This window comes from Chanos chanos, chromosome 12, assembly GCF_902362185.1.
Source record: "Chanos chanos chromosome 12, fChaCha1.1, whole genome shotgun sequence".
Classification (NCBI taxonomy): domain Eukaryota; kingdom Metazoa; phylum Chordata; class Actinopteri; order Gonorynchiformes; family Chanidae; genus Chanos; species Chanos chanos.
Window position 1 is genome coordinate 7,468,600 of NC_044506.1, and position 22,968 is coordinate 7,491,567.

At 39.4% G+C, this 22,968-nt stretch overlaps 1 protein-coding gene and 1 non-coding gene across 2 annotated transcripts in view; both read right to left on the minus strand.

Annotated features, from left to right (window-relative positions):
- Positions 1-7,405, minus strand: part of trappc9 (trafficking protein particle complex subunit 9) — a 185,120-nt gene extending 177,715 nt beyond the window's left edge. Inside the window, exons 1-4 of the mRNA XM_030789265.1 lie at positions 7,335-7,405; positions 5,685-6,285; positions 2,832-2,977; positions 1,169-1,294 (exon numbers count right to left, since the gene is read on the minus strand). Coding sequence (XP_030645125.1) covers positions 1,169-1,294; positions 2,832-2,977; positions 5,685-6,268 — 856 coding nt within the window. The 5' untranslated portion in view covers positions 6,269-6,285; positions 7,335-7,405. The remainder of the gene's footprint in view (positions 1-1,168; positions 1,295-2,831; positions 2,978-5,684; positions 6,286-7,334) is intronic.
- Positions 7,406-20,550: 13,145 nt separating this feature from the next.
- Positions 20,551-20,622, minus strand: trnaw-cca (transfer RNA tryptophan (anticodon CCA)). Its single transcript has one exon. It is a non-coding gene; the product is annotated as a tRNA-Trp (tRNA).
- Positions 20,623-22,968: the final 2,346 nt, after the last annotated feature.

The window sequence follows — 22,968 nt, forward strand, 5'->3', positions numbered from 1 at the left end:
TCCTTGTTGTTCTTAATACTTAATTAGTTACTGATAAAGAGTCGGTCATTGCCCAAAGAGAACATGCATGTTACAGGGCCAGAGTCACATGACCAAACATTCCGTTAATATTATTAATGACACATCATCTCTGATTGGTTAAAGTACTTTGGCACATATTATAAGAATCAGAGGCATGAAAGCATGTGGCTCATAACCATAAGGCTGGTGTGAAAAATGTTAAGGTTACTCTCGTAATGTGTATGGTGTTATATGAATACTTAAGGTTTTGGGTCAGGACTGAATATGGATGTCATAAGATCTCTGATTAATGATGCTATGGGCACACAGTTAACTGACCAGCCTCACTATTAAGTAAATACTAGTAGTAAGGAGCATGCTATATTAATACAGTACGTACATTGGGTTTTTTGTTTGTTTGTTTTGGTTGGTTTGTGTGGTTTTTTTTGTACGGCAACCACAAAAAAGGGCTACTGGGTAGCAAGGGAAGGAAAGTGGAGGAGACTGGTCAAGATCCACAGTTAACTGGCTTTACTGGGATCAGGCAGCGGTTAGCATTGGCAGTATAAGCAGAGCATATGTTTGGTTAGGCTGAGCAAAGCATGGGGCTTCCCACATGTGACATGACATAACCCCTCTTCTTCATCATCATCACCATCATCATCATCATCATGATCAACTGCCCTCCCCACAAGGCAACATACTGTTCTGTCAGGAGATGATGTCACAAAGGCGAGACAGCCGGTCCAGCGGCACTGAAATGTTCACCATCACATTTACTGTGTAGACCAATTCTGATTTTCCTGTTTTGTCATTTACATATTTTCCAGACAGCCAAAGGTTTGTAAATATTTTAAAACTGAGAGAGGAAACAGGATGTAATCAGATGATTTTTTACTCTGAGCGGGGACAGAGTAACAGTCGGCAGACTGCTTTTTGAGTAACAAAGTTTCAGTCTCATCAATCTCGACATTAGATTGGCTCTCGTATTCGTTTACATCTCGGCGGTAATGTCTGTGCCAGGCCGGACTGGGCAGTGTTCAGGTGAAGCTCACACGTCCACATGCCTTTGAGATCAGGGCTCTTCCCTGACTGAAGCTGGAAAAGGGAAAAGAAAAGGGGGTGTTTGGTGCAGTGTGCTGAGTGTGAGTGTGAGTGCAGGTCAGACCTGGTCTGTGTCTCTTCCCCGCGTCCGCCGCCTGGGACACGCTGGCTTTCCGAGCTCCGGATTTTCCCGCCGTGCCTCCCGGGTAGTGAAAGATGACCGAGGCCGAGCACAGGCCCTCCAACGCAGCTGGAGAGGAAAACAGAGAGTGATTTCACATCGTACACGGAAGTTTCCAGAAAGACAAACGCACAGCGTGAGGTAGACATCACGCAGGCCGTGTCTCTGTGGTCCAGCTCACTCGAGCTCTGCACATTTTAGATCTCTCCCCACTCTGACATGACAGATTCAACAGATCAGCTAATTCTGAAGCCCCTGATAGAGCTGAAACAGGCGTGTTCAAGCAGAGAGGGACGGAAACTGAACAGAGCTGTACAGCAAGACACTCTACTCTCTGGTTAGACATACACTACTCTCTGATTGGTTACACTCTACTCTCTGGTTATATACACACTACTATCTGATTGGTTACACTCTACTCTCTGGTTATATACACACTACTATCTGATTGGTTACACTCTACTCTCTGGTTATATACACACTATTATCTGATTGGTTACACTCTACTCTCTGGTTATATACACACTACTATCTGATTGGTTACGCTCTACTCTCTGGTTATATACACACTATTATCTGATTGGTTACGCTCTACTCTCTGGTTATACACACTACACTACAATAAAACGTTCCATTCAGAACAAGGGCAGCATGACTGACTGGGCCGACAGTGGCAAAAGCAACACTTGCAGACTGCACTTTGTTTATTTATGGTGATTGTATTGAACGCTGAATCCAAAGTGTTCCCACACAGCGGATTTGTACGACGGACTATCAGGGCCACATCGAGGGAAAACAATTCTGAGATCTCGAGAATAAAGTCGTAATTTTACGAGAAAAAAGTAATAATATTACGAGAATAAAGTCGTAATTTTGGGCTACCGTTTGTTTTAGAGGGAAATATCAGAAGGGCAGCCTGCCGCCTGCGTTAAAATGAGGGACGTGGAGCATCATGTGAGGTTCTACTTTAGTACAGGTTTCTCAAATAACGACGACTGAGACAAAGAGCAGTTGCCAGAGGCCCAGGCTGCCATTGACTGTCCTCTCGCCTGTTTGGTTGGTTGCTGGTGATACAGGCTATTTTCCTAAACATTATGTTGTTGTTTTTTTCCCCTCTTCCCACACTTTACGATTTTATTTTTGTAATGTTTTGTAACGATTTTTTTTCTCTTAATATTAAGACTTTATTCTCGTATTATTACGAGATAGGCTGCAAGGAAATTCTGATAGGCTCCAGAGATGTTCTGTCGATCTGAAGGTACAACGTGAGTGTAATCTGCAGCACAATAAGCAAGTTTTGGAAATGATAGGAAAATGACAGACATATCGTAACACCGCGGTTCACGTGTATGTATTGAACCGTGGGGGATGTACCAAACGGTTTGATAACATACCGTGTACTGTCGCATCCCTACTCTGGTTATATACACACTACTCTCCGATTAGACACACACCAGTCTCTGGACATTCAACGCAGGCACCGACAGACCTTGCGTGATTGGATCTTCTCTGGTTAGATACACACTACTCTCTGACCATTCAGTCCAGACCTCTCCTGATTGGACGGTTCCTGGTCAGACACGGGTCAGAAAGCAGATCCACTCACCGCCGAGCCACAGGAAGTCGTTGACGGAGCGCAGCAGTTCCACGGCCATGTGGTAGTGGACCAAGGCGTCCTGGAGCATGCCCGCCTGCAGACACAGGTCCCCCACGTGCTTCCTCATCCGCCCCTGACAACGCTTCTTATAATGCCTGACGAGGAAGAGGAGGACGAAGGCCTTCGGTCAGACTGAGACCGTTTTACACGGGATACAAACCTTACCTACAAACTTAGTGTGGCAAAAAGAAAAAGGAAAATGAAAGGCCTGCTCGGATGGGGCCGGATGTAATAAATGTTTTTTTTTTTTTTTTTTTGACGTCATAACGAAAAACATGCACATTTGTCCAGAGCAGTACAGAGCAGTCTCCTTCCACGTGCGTGTGACCTTTCTGACCTAGGCATGACCTGCTTCAAAATATTTGGTTTCTTATTCATTTTGTTTTGACCCCAAAAGCATAATCAGCAGAAGATTAAGGGTTCGTTTTGAGGTCAAAGGTGAAGGGTTCACTTTGAGGATAAGAGGAAAGTCAAAGCACAGGCGCTTACTGGGGCAACACCAACAAAAATAAATCAATTAATTATTGAATAAAATAAAACGTTAAAAAAAAAAAGAAAAAAAAAAGAAAAAAAAAAGAAATACACACACCTACACATTCACACAGGACACTGGACCTGAGCACTATTTCTGCCTTACAGAGGAACACAGGAGAACTGGTGAGGATGGACTGAGGTAGGAATCATACAAACATTCATGAACATGAGGGGGGAAAAGTCTGTGATTCAGTGACCTCTGTGACCTCTGGCACTTAGAGACTGACGTGGTCAAGTGTCGCCTGCCCAGGTGACAATTACAACAAGAACAGAACTGAACAGAACAGAATAAAATAGAACAGAATAGAACAGGTGATGTACCAAAGAGGAGATTGAATGGTAAGGTCTGTTCAACACATGTTCAAATGAAACATGAGAACTTACGAGTAAAATACAAAAAAATAAATAAATAAGATCTGGACATACTAACAGACAGAGAGACAGAAACAGAGACAGAGAGACAGAGACACAGAAAGAGAGACAGAAACAGAGAGACACACTGTATTAGACACACAGTCTACGCTTATTACACCAAATCATGGATGGTCTTCAATTTCATATGACAACTTCATCACTTCATTTAGGAAGGCCCATGCCAATGACCTCTAACCTAACTGCTACACAAGCCTATACCCGTTCATTTATTTTCAAAAAAGGAAAACTTAGACAATTGGTAACCAGTACAAAATCTATTGTACCTGAGTACCCATTATGCAATAACATCCGAATCTAGTGGTCCATGTGATAACACGTTTACTGCTGTGGGAACATGGATTCCATATCTATATTCATGCTGCTGGTTATGGACACATATGAGGAGGAGGAGCAAAGCCCAGGTGAGCTCTAACACCCCATGAATCATAGAATGAAATCCAAGTCTCAGAGTGAGAAAACTGCACTGAGACAGCAAGAATTAGAAACAGAGGGACGGAGAGAGAGAGAGAGAGAGAGAGAGAGAGAGAGAGGGAGAGAGGGAGAGAGAGAAGGAAGACGGGCAACACTTGACCCAGACAGGTGACAGGACCCAAACAGTCCAAACAGAGGATCACAGACTTTACTGCTTGTAGTGGGTGTAATTACCCACACGTTCAAACCCATCTACTCCTCCTGAGAGAACAGATTCAAACACAGGCAGAACAGAGTGAGAGCCACTCTTACACGACTTGGTTTTGTCTTGATCTGCACGCTTCACATGAGCTAACACTGTGAGACTATGAGTTTTAGGATGCACCTACTCCTCTTAGTCTCAGCACTGACTGTACAGGAAGAGTCTACGACAATCAGAGAGAGAAAGCAATTTGTAGGCAAACATGTTTTTCATAAGAGGAGACTAATGACGCTTACACTATAATCAAAAAAACTCAAAATTCTACTGCTGGATCTCCTCTCAGCTGTTGCCAAAAGCAGCTAAGCATTACACAGCACACTACTCACATAAAGATTCAAATGAAAGGTGAATTACTCTACTCAGGATTCATCTGACCTACTGATCCTGTTGTCATGGATAATTGAATTGTATCCAAAGGAGGAGTGATGAGTTTGACCTTTTGTCTCTGAGCCCAGTCACAAGAGCACTGAGGTCCAACTACAGCCCCTCTTGAAGGAATGCTTAAGCTGAGGAGGGAGCGGGGATAAACTAAAGGAACGACTTGAACTAAAAGCTCACCTTTTCACACCCAATAATAAACTCACAGGACAGTATGAAAGAAAAGAAAACAGACAAATAAACCAAGGCAAAACAAGAGAGAGAAACAAAAAAGAAAAACAATGACAACAACAACAACAACAACAACAACATCAACAACCAGTGAAAATCATGAAAGAGGACAAAGAAAGCAGCAAGGCTCTTCTGTACTACAGTCTTTTACTGGCACCAGCAACCCATTATGCAGGATCTTTATAATATTTTGCACTTGATCAAAGAAATTCTTCATTCTAATTTACGATGCAGCCAGTGGTTCCCAGTGCGATGCAGTCTGTGTGACTCATTCCTTCAACCCCAGGTAGTTGATCTGTGCAATCAAGGATTAGGTGATACCGGTGACTGTTAGAATCAAGTGATTTGATGCTAAATTTGAACACATCTGAAGGAAAGCGAAGGAACCACTGTTTATATTTCTTACCCAAAATACTACATCCAGACACAGCATCAACAGGCCGATCTAGAATATTCTAGCCTAGAGCACGAACTACACTCGTGGGTTGTACAGTGTGAAGTCTTTTGGAAGCAAAGCCACACGAACGGGTGTGGAGTTTCACCAAACTCACCTGCTGTCAGTGTCCAGACCCACGAAATCTTTCTTCTCAAAAGGCACACAGAGCAGCGGAATCTTGTCTCCAGATTTGTCCGTGGCCCGGTCAAGCCTCTTGGACTCCAGTACTATGAAAATAGACTCCACAAAGTCTTCCACTCTCTTCTCCACGTCGGGACAGTTGTCGTAACTGGAATAAAAAGCCACATCCGTACGCTGCTGCTCCGCGATCTCCCCTTGCAAACCAAACACCAGCAAGCGCGAGTCGTACAACGTCGACCCGTACACTTCCTTCTGCCCGTGAAAGCGCTCCGACGTTTGCGGCCACTCTTTGGCAGAGGCGCACGTGGTGACGGCAATTAGGCCAACGACTTTGCGGTGGGTCTGGAAGTCGCCCCAGTCGTTGTTTTCGGGTGGGTAATGGTGCCGATAGCGGATGAAGAGCAGTCGCTGGGAGTCGCGAATGTTAACTTGATTGACGCTGGCGATGCGTTTGTAAATCTTGAAGAACTGATCCTCTGGTACTATACCAACAGGCTGGACTACCACCAACACGGTCTGGTGGTCTTCCGCACACTGCATGTAGTCTGGGGTACTCATCTCTTCATTTAGCTAAACTGAGGAAGAACACACACAATACACATTTACATGATGTCCGTTATTCAAGAGCCTTCTCGATTTCACTTGACCGTCATTTCCGATCTGTCACTGATGAAGAGTTAAGGGGTGTGTGCAGACGTTTAAAATGCTGACATAGCGCAAAACCCATTTTAAGTCTGAAGGGACTGACTAGTTTATGAAAAGATTAGGAAAATTGTGACATTGCATGGCAGAGGAGTAAGTAGCCCCATCTGCAGCATGTAAACGGTTAGTAATGACGGAACAGTCGGACAAATTCGCTCTATATCCGCTATACACTCCCATTACCTTAAATACCTGTCAAGAGAAAAAGAGGAAACTATTAAGAGTTTCAACAGAATTTCTGGAAGTTTTGCTCTCCTCTCTATATATTTACCTTTCAGTTAAACATACAGAGGGCAGAGTTGATGAACGATATCATCACTCATTCAGATAAGTGGAGAAAAGCTGCCCTGCACGTAGCACGTCAACTATTAGTGATAGCAAAACCGGTACTATCAACTGCTTTGTCGCGATAGCCAAGCACGGCCAAAAGACTGACAGATTATTAGTCAAATATTAGTTTCATTTCGTTAAACAACGCTCTGCTCTTCAAAGGCGACACAGCTGTAAAACACACCGTCTATAGCTAGTTCTTTAACTGTCGCTTCAACTATCAACAACCATATAGCTAAAGAGATACAGTTGACAGCTACTCTCAGGCGGCTTTAAAACAAAAAGATAGCGTGGCCAAATCAGTCCTGGGACGAAATACCAACTGCTCACTTTATTCAGCTTCGAGTCGCTAGTCTTGTGCTACCCCTTACCATTCACCTTACCGTAGTAATTCTATTAACTATTACAATTACTTTTAACATCCTTAGCCAGCTAGCTAACGCGACAGGTATCCAGCTATGTTATTGTGGTCAGCGGAGGAGGGTGCAACGAAGCTCTGAGAGATGACACTTATCAGTGACTGACACTGCTCCACACCAGCATTTTAAAAATACTTCATTTACTTTCAAGGAATGAATGAACATGTACTCACTCACACCTTCTCAACCAAGCTTCCTTGGGAATGGTAAAGCCAGCTTCCTTTCAAAACACGAAGAAGTGTCAAATGCTTCACTGAACATAAAATGTGGGAACGTCATGCTACTATGGCAGGCCCTGCCATCTAGTGTCATGGAGGACCACACACAGCAACATACGGACAGGATGTTTTTTTTCTTGTCCTGAATTAACTAAACAAATCGTGCCATGAATAAATGAGCTTTCGCTGTCAAAGTTATGGTCAGACATGCCTCCCACTATCCCAATTATATATGTAAATGTGTATGTGTGTGTGTTTGTGTGTGTGTGTGTGTGTGTGTGTGTGTATTTGCATCCTTGATATATACCACACTTTATGGTCACCTCGTTTCTCTATAAACGGTTTCTTATTTTCCACATCTCGTCATTTTTTGATCTAAGATTTGACAAAGTGAAAAAAATGTTGACCTATTAATAGGTGCAACATAAGTCTTAAGGTCTGTACGAGGTGTGTGTGTGTGTGTGTGTGTGTGTGTGTTTGTCTGTGTATCTGTGAACATGTATGGGAAAGAGGTTAATGCAGCTGTGTTCAAGGCCAGCATCTCTCCTTTGGTTTTCGATGTGAGAGGGATGAGATTACCTAATATGTGTGTAGCCATGGAGTCAATATTATATTACTAAACCACCTGATAGGCTGTAAGTTCCTGATATGACAGTTACTAAAACGGAAGGAAGTGAATGGTAGACAGAAGCAAGTTAAAGGGCATCTTTTCAGCCACTGTGAACTAGTTTATCATTTATTTAATATTTCATTCTATAGTTTTAAATCTTTAACTTTAATATCTCCTCAATGCGTCATTATCATCTCAACATGGAGGTCCTGGTTTGTCTGTGTCTCCTGATCTATGGGAAGATACAAACTGCTCCGAGTGGTGAGTGAATTTCACATTGGGTTCGTGAATCATTTGGATAATATGCTTATTTTCACAGAGGAGTGTGAATATTAAACTGCTTCCATGCAGCACTCTTTGTTATTATTTAAAATAAAAATAATAAAGTTCTAAATCAGTTCTAAAAAGTTCTTCATTTATTCTGTTCTGACAGAAATACTCAACCTGCATCTCACAGAAGGACAAAAAACTTCACTTACATGTGATTTAAAAGGAAGTGATGAGGTGACCTGGAGCAGAAAAATAAATGGGCAAAGAGAGATGATTCTCTCCAGTGACATCAGACGAAAGTCAGTCTTACCTGGTCTAAACAAATACAGATTGAATGGTCTCACCCTGCAGATAATGAATGTGGCTAAGTCTGACTCTGGGATCTACGTCTGTAATGAAACACCAGTGCTGAATCTGATTGTGATATCATCAGGTAGGATCACAGTTCTTGTTCCATCGGTAAACTTCATCCTGGAGTTGCCTAGGACGGGGTCTATATTTATACAGAGACGCACATACACACACATACACACACACACACACACACACACACACACAGACACACACATATGTCTATATAAAGCATGCAAGGCACAACAATGACTGTATAGTCATACATTTAATGGCCAGTCCAAACTGAACAAATAATATCATGTTACATCCACTTAGAGGCCTCAAATGTTGGAGACAGGTAATATTAAACCTCTAAACACATCTGAATATGGTTAGAAGAATGGGACTAATGATTATTGTGGAATATGCCATGTTAGGTAATACAGGATGGAGCAAACTTGACATTCGTGTGTTTTGTGAAAACTGTTTGTGCCACAGTATTGATTTGTGGAGCCCTGTGAACTTAGGATGTCAGGACTCAACTCAGTCATTCTTCTTTGTGTTGCTCTTTTTCTTTCTCCAGATGTATCATCAAAACATAATTAATTGCCTGTATTTACAAAACAACATCTTTCAATGATTCATTTTAGCGAATATACTTGTACTTGTAATACATGTAGTTATTTCACTTGTTCAAGTGATAATTACTTAATCTCGATACTGAAAGAAGCAGTTTTGAGATTAAACAACTCCACTGTCATGAGTCACCAGACTAATGTACAGTAATATCTGTGGTTATTCTGAAGTTATAGTCATCAGAACATCTGACTGTTCACTGATATTCTTTGGCAGTTTCTCAGTTTGTAAGCATAAAATTTGCCGAAGTATTGATGGCTGATGTTTCTCTGTTTAATACTCACATATTTAAATGGTAAAACTAAACAGTGTTAATTAACACGTGTAAGATTTTTATTGTTGCTCCGATTTTACATATTAATGAAGATGTTGATGATTAATGCTTTAATGTTTCATTGTTCCTGTGCGTCTACGTTAAAGTTACGACATCCAGTGAAGACATTGCTACAATTTCAACTTTAGGAGAAACACCAGGAAACAACAAGGGCAAAGGAACAAGAGAAATGTCAAAGACAGAAACAGGTGGGAGAAAATCGCAGGGCTGGCAGAAAAATAGTGTGCACGTCATGAAAAGTTGGAAAACTGTTTTTATCCTGGACTTACTGACTATTTTCACTGGTTACTTTTGGAAACTATTCAGCAAAAAACTTTAGTTAGTGAAAAATTGTGATACTAGCTGTTCACCTATGCAGGCCCCTGGGGGTATTTAGTGAAAACTCAGATTTAGTTAAGAGTAAGTAGTAAACCTCCTAACAGAAGAGCCCAATGGCTTCATTCTCCTGGCAAAACAAAGCCAGAGGGCTCTTCTATTAGAATCTTTACTACTTGTTATGACTTAACTAAGTCAGAGTTTTCACTAAATCCACTTTCTGGAATACTCCCCTGATATGGTCTACAGCAATATCAGTCATGAGTTTAATGTCAGTTGAGATGCCATTCCTAGTGTCTAAACTGGTGTTTGCCACCAAGTTTACTGCATTCGTCAAAGAGCAGTTTAAGTGTTGTTACATCCTAAAAACAAACAAACAAACAAACAAACAAATACATCAATAAATGATATCATGGTGATTCTGCCATTTCATTCAAGGTACACGGACACCCATAAGAATGAATGTGCTCACTTTCAATTCGACTCATGATCTTTTTTTTATTGCGCTCTCTCTCTCTCTCTCTCTCTCTCTCTCTCTGCAGTGCTGATGTTCTGTGGGGTGGGTCTGGCTGCTCTGAGTTTTCTGATGGCCACAGTGGCTGCAGTCCAGGCTCTCTACCACCATGCCTGGCACTCTGGCTGGGCTGCAGCTGAGAAATACAGAGCACAGACATGTAAAGCCACACAAAGCACAGATGTGTAGAAAACCATTTGCAGACACGATCTTTTAGGCATGCACTTGTAGAATATCACATCTAGACATATTGGCTTAGCTCAGATGTTCAGTTACGTTCCCAGTCATTCCAGCATACACTGATACAAAACACACAGCCCTGTATGCATTTCCTTTTCATGTAAATTCATATAAAAAATTCTCCATGTTCAAGGATTTAAGAAGCATAAAAGTATGTTGAACTGTGTAATATTCTATAAAGAAAAATAGAATTTTAAAGATGTAAAGATGTAAAAGTTATTTTCACTTTATTTGTCTATTTGGAATGGGGCAGCTGCCATGCTCTGAAGTTCACCTCTCTTGTAACAGCCAACACACAACATACAACTCAATCTCAGTTTATTTCACATTTCGCCAATTTTCTCTGAGGTATGACCATTTCATCATCGCTCTTATAACAGCCAAAATATACTATGTTATAGCTATCATAAGATGACAGACTGATTATTACTGTAAGTTTGTGTGTTTAACCCATTTGGATACAAAGCTGTTTACATTACTAAGTACATTTAGCTTTTAAAATATTTTTTTTTTTAAATAAAACTTTCTTTCATAGTAAACACCACCAGTTACCAAATTCACCATTCACCAACACCACTAAGCCACAATCACTCCAGTATACAGAGAGAGAGAGAGAAAGAGAGAGAGAGAGAGCATTTTATCCTAAGAGTGAGACTACAGATGAGCTACTATTTTAACCAAGGGTCTTGCTATACCTGTGGAATAAACTTTTCCACATTTTCAGGAGGAGACCACCACTACAATTTCTCATCTCTTTTTCTTTTACTCATTGAAAAATGAATGCTATTTTTCTGTCTTTTTTCCTTTCAAAATGAATCTCTTTTGCTGTCAGACTGTCTCTTACACCCTCACACAATCTACTTTATTTGGTCCACTGAAGATCCTAAAAATCTTTTGTAATTCAGTGTTTAAGCAATGCAGTATGTAAAATGATGAAATCTCACAGGCAGTCTTTACTTCATAGAATTACAGGCAAACATCTCAGCGGCCATTGTGCTGGTGTGTGAAAGTTTACACAACATCTGTGGAGTAATCCGTACTGAATACACACACAGGATGCACCCAAATGCAGCACTGTGCATGCATGATGTGAACGGCACAATTCAACCTCACCACAAGTCTCCACAACTCCCAAAGCACAAAAGCTCTCTCTCTCTCTGATCTCACTACAGTAACCTTCAATGGCTGAACAGATACTGAGCCCCAAAGCTAACCATATCAAAACGGCCCTTTTGATTGGTTGGATGAGGTGTTTTCACCTGACCAATCACCACAGATCATGAAACAGAGAACAAGAGGCAAACTAGTTTAGGAGTTTTAGGTGACTTTGGTTTGTACGAAATAGTTCGTTTTTCAGTCTTTGCAGTCTTAATCACTCCTCATTGTAAATTATAGTGACAACATGGTGGTTCTGGTTTGTCTGTTTCTCCTGCTCCTGTCTGTGTGTCCAGGCTCTCAAAAGGAAAAAGGAACAATCAAAAGGGGGCTGAGGTAATGCTTTTAGTCAGGGTGGTTACAAAGGCTGCAAGAGGAAGGACCTGCCAGTACACAAGGATGCCACAAACAGTACGCAAAGCTACTATGAAAAAAAAAAAAAAATCAACAAAACAATAATGCCACAAACAATAATCAACAAAGTCATTATCTAAGCTACAACGAGCAATATGAAAAAGAACAATTTACCAGACAGTTCCAAGTAGACCACATATCACAGAGTGTCAAGTAATGTAAACCATATAATAGAAAAACGGAAAAAAAAAAAAAAAAACTGTTCACCTGCGAGTGCAAGGTAAGACTAGGTAATACATATTGTAAATGGCCAAGTAATGACCAGTGGATTGGGGTGAGGATCCAATCTTTAGATGTTTGTGGAAGAGGTGTGTTTTGCATTTCTTGAAGATTTTGAGGCATTCTGCAGAACAGATGGAGCTGGGCAATTTATGACACAAGTGAAGAACCATGCATGGACGGAGATAAGCCTGGGTCTTTCAATCACAAATATTCAGCATAGCAAGTATAGTTCAAAAATGTCATTATTTTTGTAATTTATTGATTAAAGATTGATTTATATAATGGAACTGCAAAAAAATTAATATTGTCCAGAAAGCGTTACCAAGTTAGTAACACTATTTTACAGTCAGCTAATTGCCAGATATTAACTTGGAAATGAGAGGGTAATAAAAATACAGTTGGTAGGAAAGTGCCAAAAAAAAATGGAGAGGAAGTTCTAAGTAAGTTTCTGGTAAGTGCATAGCAACATACTAGGGAACTAGATGGCAACAAAATATAGTTATTCGGAAAGCACCCATTAGAAATGTATGGTAAGTAGTAAGTTGTTATCTAGGAAGTACATGGAAACCTAGTAGGAGACTAGATGGTTAGGGTTACAGTTAGGGTTAAGGTTGTTACCATCTAGTTTCCTAGTAGGTTTCTGTGTACTTACCAGAAAATTATTTGGTACTTCCTGCATTTTATTACCATCTCAATACCTAGTAATTAGCGGACTGAAAATAAAGCGTTCCCAAAAATGATGACTAAAACATGCTGGAAAGCACACACCAGCTGGCTATATAAGAATTTTATTTAGTTTAACTATGAAACAGTTGTTGAGAGAAGTTTTTACTGTAGCAGTGTCTGCTTTCCACAATCAGCCATATTGAAAATCAACACTCACATAACAGATTTTTCAGCAAAACGGCATCATATTACAGTCATTTTTAAACTGACACAGTGCTTATGTTGTAAAGTGTATTTATTAACAACTAGTTGCTTTACTGTACTGTCACTGAACTGGCATCAAAACGGTCAGAATGACTAAGGACCAGCAGGGGGAGACAAAACCACACACCGAACAGAAAATCAGTTTTCTTTTAACACACACACACACACACACACACACACACGCACAGACACACACAAAACAAAGCGTCCATAAGCTGTTTCGCATGAATTTAGAGAGGTTGAGAAACATCGAGTCATCTCACGTGAGCACTTTGTATAATGCGTTTCTATATGTTCACACATAGCCCCAGTCTCAGGGGGTTTGGTGCTGTGTGAGTGAGTGCTGCGGGAATGAGACTCAGATTTGCATGTGCAGGGCGGCCCCCACACCCTGAGAACAGAGAACAGAGCAGCGTTCATGCCAGATGTTCCCCCTGTTCCCCGAGGACTACAGTAACTTTACAGATCATTGCTTTGGTTTCAGGGTCATTATTCAGACCCAGCTCATATCTAAAAGTTGACTCAGCTGACTCATGCATTATAAAATACGATATTTTTAATTCACAGAAAATGGAAGCAATAGTTAAACAGTAATAGTTATTTAAGATTTGATAGGATCCATCTACTTTAAATTTTCAAAGTGATAAATGTTAAAAGGAATTGTAAAATGGCTAAGCACTAGAGTGTTTAAACTTTTCCTTTTTATTTTCTTCAACAGGTTTTATGTTGTAGGTTTTTTGTTTGTTTGTTTGGTTGGTTGGTTTTATTTTGTTTTGTTTTTGCTTTTAGTTTTGTTTTTCAGTCTTTTTATCTTGCATGAATATAGGGCCATAGCTTATATAGATTCAAAACAGCTGAGGATGATTAAATAGCTATATATTTCAGGGAAATATTTAATGTTTTGCACTAAAATTGACATACATTAAAATGCCTTCTACATTTATGAGTTTAAGTAATGAATTAGTGTTTGATTTTGGTAAAAGGCATTATTTTAATACAGATAGAGAGAGAAAGGAGAGTTACACCAGAATGCTTGTGACTGAAAAACTTTTTTATTTGATCAAAAATGAATAAGAAAAACAGTTCAATAGTAAATCACGGTAATGAATGGATTTGATACGAAACACAACAGCAAGACATGGAAGGTGCATTGGTTGTAAGTCATGGGAAGGACTCACACATAGAGGAAAGCAGGATCAAAGAGAGACAAAGGATGTGTGTGTGTGTGTGTGTGTGTGTGTGTTTTCTCATTCCTTAGAACACTGGTCTTTCCTCAGTGTCTGAGTCACAGCAGACTGGGAGCCCTGTGTGGCCTCACAGGTCACTGACACCTTTCTCCACTGCTCCTCCTGGAGGGTGAGGGTGCTGCTCCAGCTGTAGAGACCGTCCTTCTGTAAAACCCCAGGGCTGGAGCTCACCCCTGAACTCCAGCTCTTACCATCTACCTTCCAGCTTAGCTTCCAGTCTGAGGGGAAGCCCTTGTTGGCCAGACACATGAGTGTGGCCTTCCCCTGCTTCAGCTCCTCACTGGAGGGGGGCAGGACCGTCAGGGTGGGCTGAGTGTTACCTAAGAGACATAACAGAAATAAGAGCTGTGATTGGGTGGAGAGAGAATTGACATGTGTCAGTCAGTCAGCAGTTTTGATTTTTATGTTCTTGAAACAGACAGTTTATGTGTGGTTCAAAAGTACACAGACTCTGCCTCTTTCACTTCCCTTATCTCTACATCACAGAACAAAACCAAGTTCAGCAGAGCATTGAAAGACAGTTAGTCGCAATCTATAAATAAAAGTTTTTTTCCAAAACATATATTCTCATGAAATTCATCAAAAAATTTTGAACATTCTTCACTGATGATAAGTTTGAAATCGTTATAAACATCAATAAAACCATATAGCTTTTTTTTTTTTTTTTTACTTTAAAAATGTCTACAGTTAACAAGACATTTTAGCGAACAAAAAAAACAAAAAAAAAAACAAAAAAACAAAACAAACAAAAAACAAATGCATAAATACAAAAAGCAAATCTGGAGACATAAGTTCAGTTCTTTGAAAGTAAATAGACAAATTCATTTAAACGTATCTATCCATATAAGGTCAAAGCAGCGACATTTGTCAAAAAGATTTTCAGTGTTGACTGAACATTACGCTACAGTTTTATCATTTTAAGTCAGTGAGAGTGAGATTTAGTCTCATTTGTCCATTCCTAGTAACATTAATAAAAATAAATTAAAAAGCTATATACTAAAAATGTTTTCTTTTCTTTCTTTCTTTAATGTTTAATTGATTAAAAAAACACTGAAATTACAATGGATTGTTTAATCAGTCAATTTCCTCTTTTTTTTCTGCCTTTTTTGTTCAGTTCAACATAGTTGTTGTGGCAAGTTCTGAGATTATCTTCACTACTAACCACTAAATATATCCAGAGATTTTGTCATTTGTATTCAGTGAGTCCGTAATCTGCAGCATATATTTTGTCACGTTTCCGCATTATTCTCAAACATTTCAAACACATAATAAATGTCACTCTTTTAAAGTTTGCACAAGCCTGTGTTTTTGAAGTTTATACAAGCCTGTGCTTCTCCTTACACATTTTTCTATTTTTAAAATGTTTTCATTAATATTAATGATATACAGGCTGGGGGAAAATATAATGAAATGTAAAAATAGTTTATCATTGACAAAGAAACGACATTTTAACAAGCCACACTATCATTAGATGAACTCAAAATATACCATTTATTCATATTAAACCATAATTGTATACTAGATTAATAATTGTATAACTGCCATTTACAAACCACACACTAGTGACAAAATTTTATTTTCACAAAGAGCAGAAACTTGTACTTACGTCCAATATCCAGTTTAGTGCCTCCACCAAAAATCCACCACAGTGATACAAACTGGTTAAGTGGCCGTACAAAAACCTCCTGCTCTAATGACTCTGATCTCTCAGTGCTTTACAACACATTGTTTCACACTATTAGCTCCACTATTCATCAACTCACTGACAGCCATCAATCAGCTTATCAGCTACTTCATATTCCATCAAATACAAACATTTATCTGTCGTTTTGTGCTGTTTTAAACATCAAGCTGACTACCAGTTTACTCTTAAAGAGGTCCAGGATTAAAGAAACATTTTTGTCATCACAGAGCATTGAAATGATCACTATTTAGAGACCAAACAGTTTAAATATTGTATATCTGATAAAGATAACACCTTTGTACATACTCACTGCCAACGTCCAGTTTGTTCGTCCACCAGAGGTCCTCCACAGTAACTGAGACAGATTGAGTTGCTGTTCAAAGACCCTGTAATGCAGAACAGGACAATTAGAGATTGAGTATTACCCGTCACCCTCTACTGGATAATGTGGCTTCTTCAGACTGGTCATCATGATTTCAAGGAATGTGGGCTACACAATAACAACCCTTAGCCTACATGTAGTGTTAATTGTGTTTATTTCTGTATGTCGGGGTTTATTTTACAATTTCCTCTTTTGTTAGATTCTTGCTGTACTTAATTTGTAGCGATAAGCTGACCGAATGATTTGGAAGGTGAGTACGGAAAACGTTCATTTTTTCATCAACAAGTTCATAGTTTTTTTCTTGTGTTATTGAAGACAGGAAGAGTCTGTGCTGATGTCAGTCAATGAGGACACATTACTGATACAATAGAACAGACATACACATTGTATGTGAAGTATATGTTGGTCAGTTGTGAATATTGTAATCATATAAACATATAAATGGCATCATTTTAAATTTTAAAATGAAAGTGAAAGACAGACATATTGTAATTAAGGTATATATTAGTACATTGTGAGTATAATAATGAGGAATAAGAAGATGATTTCCATAGAGAGAGGAGACTTTGCATTGGCAGCACATGCTTCAGTGCTCTGGGAGTGTTTATAGCCCTGTGAGTTTAACACTTGATGACTGAAAGCTGTCTGCCTCACTAACTTAACCCACAGACATCATGACTTTGATCACCATCTTCATCTGGACACTGACTCTCTGTTTTCATGGTAAGACTTTACATTAACTCTTTAAAGAACAAAACGTTTTGCAGACCAAATCTTTAAACTTTGATTTAAAAAAAAGGGCTTGTAGAGACCTATGATACAAACATTAAATTATCACATGCATTAGGTTATATAAAATTTAATGTCATTTAGGAGGTGAAATATTTTATTTTTCTTTCATTGTAGAATCCAGAGGACAGGTGACTGTGACTCAGACTCCTGTAGTGAAATCTGCTCTTCCAGGAGACACAGTCACTATTAACTGTAAATTCAGCGTTGCAGCTACTTACAACCATATCCGTGGTTACTACCTGTACTGGTACCAACAGAAACCTGGACGGGCTCCTAAACTCCTCATTTACTTAGCTAACCAGTTAGCGTCAGGAATTCCAAATCGTTTCAGTGGCAGTGGATCTGGGACTGACTTCACTCTGACCATCAGAGGAGTCCGGACTGAAGATGCAGGAGATTATTACTGTATGAGTATACCTGCTATCAGTGGGTGGGTGTTCACACAGTGATATAGAGCCGTACAAAAACCTCCCTCAGTCAGACTGCACAGAGACTGCACTGCTGCAGCTGGGACCTACTGCAGGTGCTGAGGGGGAGGATGTGATACAACACAATGACACACTCTGTGGAGGAGAGAAATCACACAGCACACTCACTCTACACTCAATACAGTCATTCCATGATTGTAAATACACATGGTTGAATATTTATACAGTAATTAACATTGATTAAATTAGTGACAGTGACATGGATCAATGAGGAGACCAAATAGACACACACACACACACACACACTCACACACACACACCTTTAGATTTAAAATTATTATAATTATTTTGCTTAATTTACTTAATTAATTTAACTAATTAAATTAAACTTAATTTCTTTTAATATTTTGATTAATTTATATTACTTATTTGATTAAGATCAGATCCCCCCCCCCCCCCCGAATGTTTTGACTTGCATGACATGACTGAGTCATACATACACTCAGGGTCCAGTTTATCAGGATCAGTCCTTCTGTCAATTCACTCTGATTATCAGGACTGAAAATAAATGACTGAAGATGAGGATGAAAACTATGCCTTAACGTTAGGATTGTCATTTAGATTAGGAAATATGGGTTGTGTTCATTTGAATTTCATCTTTTTTCTAGCATTTAACAGTGGTACCATCTGCCAAGAGATGTTAAAGTAACAAAGGTTAACTCCTCTATTAAAATCAGGAAATCCCTAAACCTGCAACATTCATCATTCAATTTCTGATGATTTGTTTTTCTAAAATAGTTGGAAACATTGCTGTATCATAGAAGGCTGAAACCTTTAAATGATCATTCCATGGTGTCTGTGTGTCGATACAGCTTTTATCTGAATCACTCTACTGACAGGACTTTTTACTAGTACTTTACAACATTCATTCTGTCCTTAATAAATAAATCAAGACATATTAGGGATTTTATGAAACTATTTCAAATGGTTGGAGGTGTAACAGTTTGATATTAACAAATTAATGAATGTAATAGATTTTCCCTGTTACAACAGACATATAATCCAGTGACTGGAGAACAGCGCCCTGCACAAGCCCATGTGAAACACTAGTCCTATTGGATGTCCATTCATTAACACACAGCACATAATTCTTCACTTTTATTTCCACACACGCCCGCACACGCGCACACACACACACACACGCGCACGCACACACACACACACACACACACACACAGACACACAAAACACACGCAATACAAACATTTATATGACCTTACACTTGTGTTTTTACATAGTTAGTGGAGGAGCTCCAGTGTTGGACAGCCCCTGAACTCCAGCTCTCACCATCTACCTTCCAGCTCAGCTTCCAGTCTGAGGGGAAGCCCTTGTTGGCCGACACATGAGTGTGGCCTTCCCCTGCTTCAGCTCCTCACTGGAGGGGGCCAGGACCGTCAGGGTGGGCTGAGTGTTACCTAGGAGACACAAAAGAAATGACAGCTGTGATTGGGTGGAGAGAGAACTGACATGTGTCAGTCAATCAGCAGAGTTTTTGATTTTTATGTTCTTGAAACAGACAGTTTATGTGTGGTTCAAAAATACACAGACTCTGCCTCTTTCACTTCCCTTATCTCTACATCACAGAACAAAACCAAGTTCAGCAGAGCGTTAAAAGACAGTTAAAAGCAATCTATAAATAAAAGTTTTTCCCAAAACACATATTTTCATGACATTTAACACAATTCTGAACATTCTTCACTTATGATGAGTTTGAAATCGTTATAAACAATAGAATAGACAAACATGTTTTATGCAAAGTGTATGTCAGTCAGTTGTAATTATTATAATCATACGAACATATACATAGTATTACATTTAATGTAGGATAGTGAGAGACAGACATATGGTAAATGAAGTCTATGTCAGTACATTTTAATTAAAGTCTGGGTCAGTAAACTGTAAGTATAATAATAAGGAGTAAGGAAGATAATTTCCATAGAGAGGAGACTTTGCATTGGCAGCACATGCTTCAGTGCTCTGGGAGTATTTATAGCCATGTGAGTTTAGCACTTCATGACTGAGAGCTGTCTGCCCCACTAAGTTAACACACACACACCATGACTCTCATCACCATCTTCATCTGAACACTGACTCTATATACATACATATATACATATGTGTGTGTCTGTGTGTGTGTGTGTGTGTGTGTATGTGTGTGTGTGTGTGTGTAAAAAAATGTTCTTTGACAGGCCTCAAACAGAATTAGTAAATTATTATGCTTTGCAGACCGATTCTTTAAACTCTGATTAAAAAAAGAGAGAGAGAGAGAGAGAGACCTGAGGCACAAACATTAAATTATCACATGCATTGGTTTGTAGAAAATTAAATGTAATTTATAAAGTGAAATATTTTATTTTTCTTTCATTGTAGAGTCCAGAGGGCAGTGAATTTGTCTCTGCATTTAACCCATCCAACACACCAGTAGTGAACGCACACAACAGACGCAGGAGCAGTGGGCAGCATTCCTTGCACCCGGGGAGCATTAGGGTTAAGTGCCTTGTTCAAGGGCACACAACCATGGATGTTGGACTTGGGAATCAAACTGGCAACCCTCCAGACACAAGCTCAGTTTTCTAAACTTTAGACCATTGCTGCCTACAAAGGCTGACCTCGACGTGAATTGAACACACAACCTTCTGATCTGGAGTCAGACGCGCTACCATTGTGCCACGAGATCATCTGTTGGCTACATTGGTGAAACTCATTCCACAGACTGTGTTTTGGTAAAAACTGACTGTTTATAATGAACATGGCCAGTGTTTTCACCTTGTCACCAAAGTCATGTCACATTTTAGGATCTTCATGAAGAGTCTGAAATCTTTTCTTCCTGGATACAGAGGATGAATCCGAAATTTGTTCTGGGTCCTGCAGGTGGTGCTAGTGCTGCATCTTTCTAAATGACACATTTCACTTTCTAAGGGAACAAAGAGACACTCATGAATTTACTATGATTTTCAAGTGTTAAGTCAAGAAAATGTTCTCTCAGGTTGGATTTAAGGATTGTCTGCAGGTTGCAGTTGTAGCCAAGGAATCATCACAATCTTTCATAAAAAATGTTTTAAATATTATAGATTTATATTTACATTTTAAGCAGAAATCAATTTGTTTAATTTTAGATTTAGCTTGAATAAACATTGTTGGCTTAGTGATCTGTCTGATATATCATGTGAGGATGCATTTCTTGCATTAATAATTACACATTTAAAAGTCAGTATACTTCAGTTGTGCGGTATTGTATAAGTTAATGATAAGAAGATTATGAGAAATGGTTTTAACAGGCAATGGATGTTGACTTTAAATGAGTAAACCTGTGTGAACATCACTACTATGTTGGTTGTATTACAGAGTGTCTAAATCATTTCTTTGTCCAGGACACTAACACAAAACTTAAACTTCCTCACCAGTGGGAATGCTATATTCACCAGTGGGAATGCTACATTCATATAAGATCTAACACTTTAAAATAAAACTAAGGTTAGGGTCGAGTAGTCAAAAAAATCATGTCCTGTATCCTTTCCTACCTACTTTTCTTTGACCTCGATGGAAAGCGTCATGAGGTCAAGGAAAGATGTGAGGGAGAAGTCATAAGGACTTAGGAAAAGAGAATTTAGTTATGCGACGGTGGATGTGACTGATGTAGGTCTGTCGTGGTGAAACTACATGTTTTGAAGATGGACTGCTAAAAGCGCATCTTAGATACTTCACCCCGTGTGTTCTTACCATGTTGTTTCATGCAGGCTATACAAACATGGACAATCTGGTGAAAAATATTACTTTGTTATCAAGGTTGGAATTGAAATTAAAAAAGGAATATAGGCATCCAGTCACAAAAGTGAAATGAAATGGTTGTTACATTGAGAATGGTTGCTCACACTCACCCTCCTGTCTACTCATATTTATTGACGCAAATCCAAATTAGCATGATTGTATGAAAATAAGTGTTAAATTTATACAAGACAGGCATTACATGTTAGGACTGCAAATCTACTACTGTACATGTCATCATTCTTAAATTTCAAACATGTTGAATCAAAAACATAATCTGGCTAAAAACATCTCATATCCCTTGTCGGTCATGTTGATCGTTTGTTTTTATGAACTGCCGAATGGTGCATCGCTTTAAACATTGCTGCCAGAAGGAATTGTGTGGCGGTGTTATCTCCTCTCGTTTTGTAAAGGATGGTTCAGTGTACCCTATGCTAAAGGAGATGAGGAAAGAAGCATTGAAGCACCTTTCCTTAGCATTTAGAGAATTCAACCAGCTCTTATCATGGCTGCCACTTTGTTTTATATATATAGGAATATAATACTGCAGGAGTGCTGATGGAGGGCACCTAGATCTGAGACAGTGAGTTACCACCCTGTGAGAGACACAGATGACCCCTGTACAGCTGCTAGAACTTAGAAATATTCATACTTTCTCTCTCTTATCATTAGCTTTGTGTAAAATAGTTTATCCCCACACAGACAGCCTAGCACTGAGGAATGACCAGCCTTGAAGACTGGAGATGAGTTGTAAGCAGAAGATGTCTGATGAATATTATAATCTATTCTATTCCCTGTGCATGATGTAAACTGTGAATAAATGTTATTCTGTGTCAGTTTTCCAGTAATGGTATTGTTTTTATTTTTTAGCCAATCAGGCGTCAGTGTTAGGTGAAAGCGGGATCTGGTTGTTGATTCAGATTCTATATGACAAGGTTCAACACATCCTTTTCTCTCTGACACCTGTCATACCACCACTCTAATGTATCTTATCTTTATTTACAATAACACATGCCTGCTTCTCTTGAACCGTAGAGAACTCTATGCCTCATTGAATACTTTATCAAATGTCATTTTCATTTTTCTCCACACTCCTGTCTATTATTATGAACACTGACATCTCTGATCCACCTCCGGCTGCGACCCTACAAATCCGGTGAGGGAGACATCAGCCAGTCGTCAGTCAAGACACGTCACTGTTCTCACAAAGAGCCTAAATGGAAAGTCGGGTTCACTGAGTGAGGAATCACCATGGTCT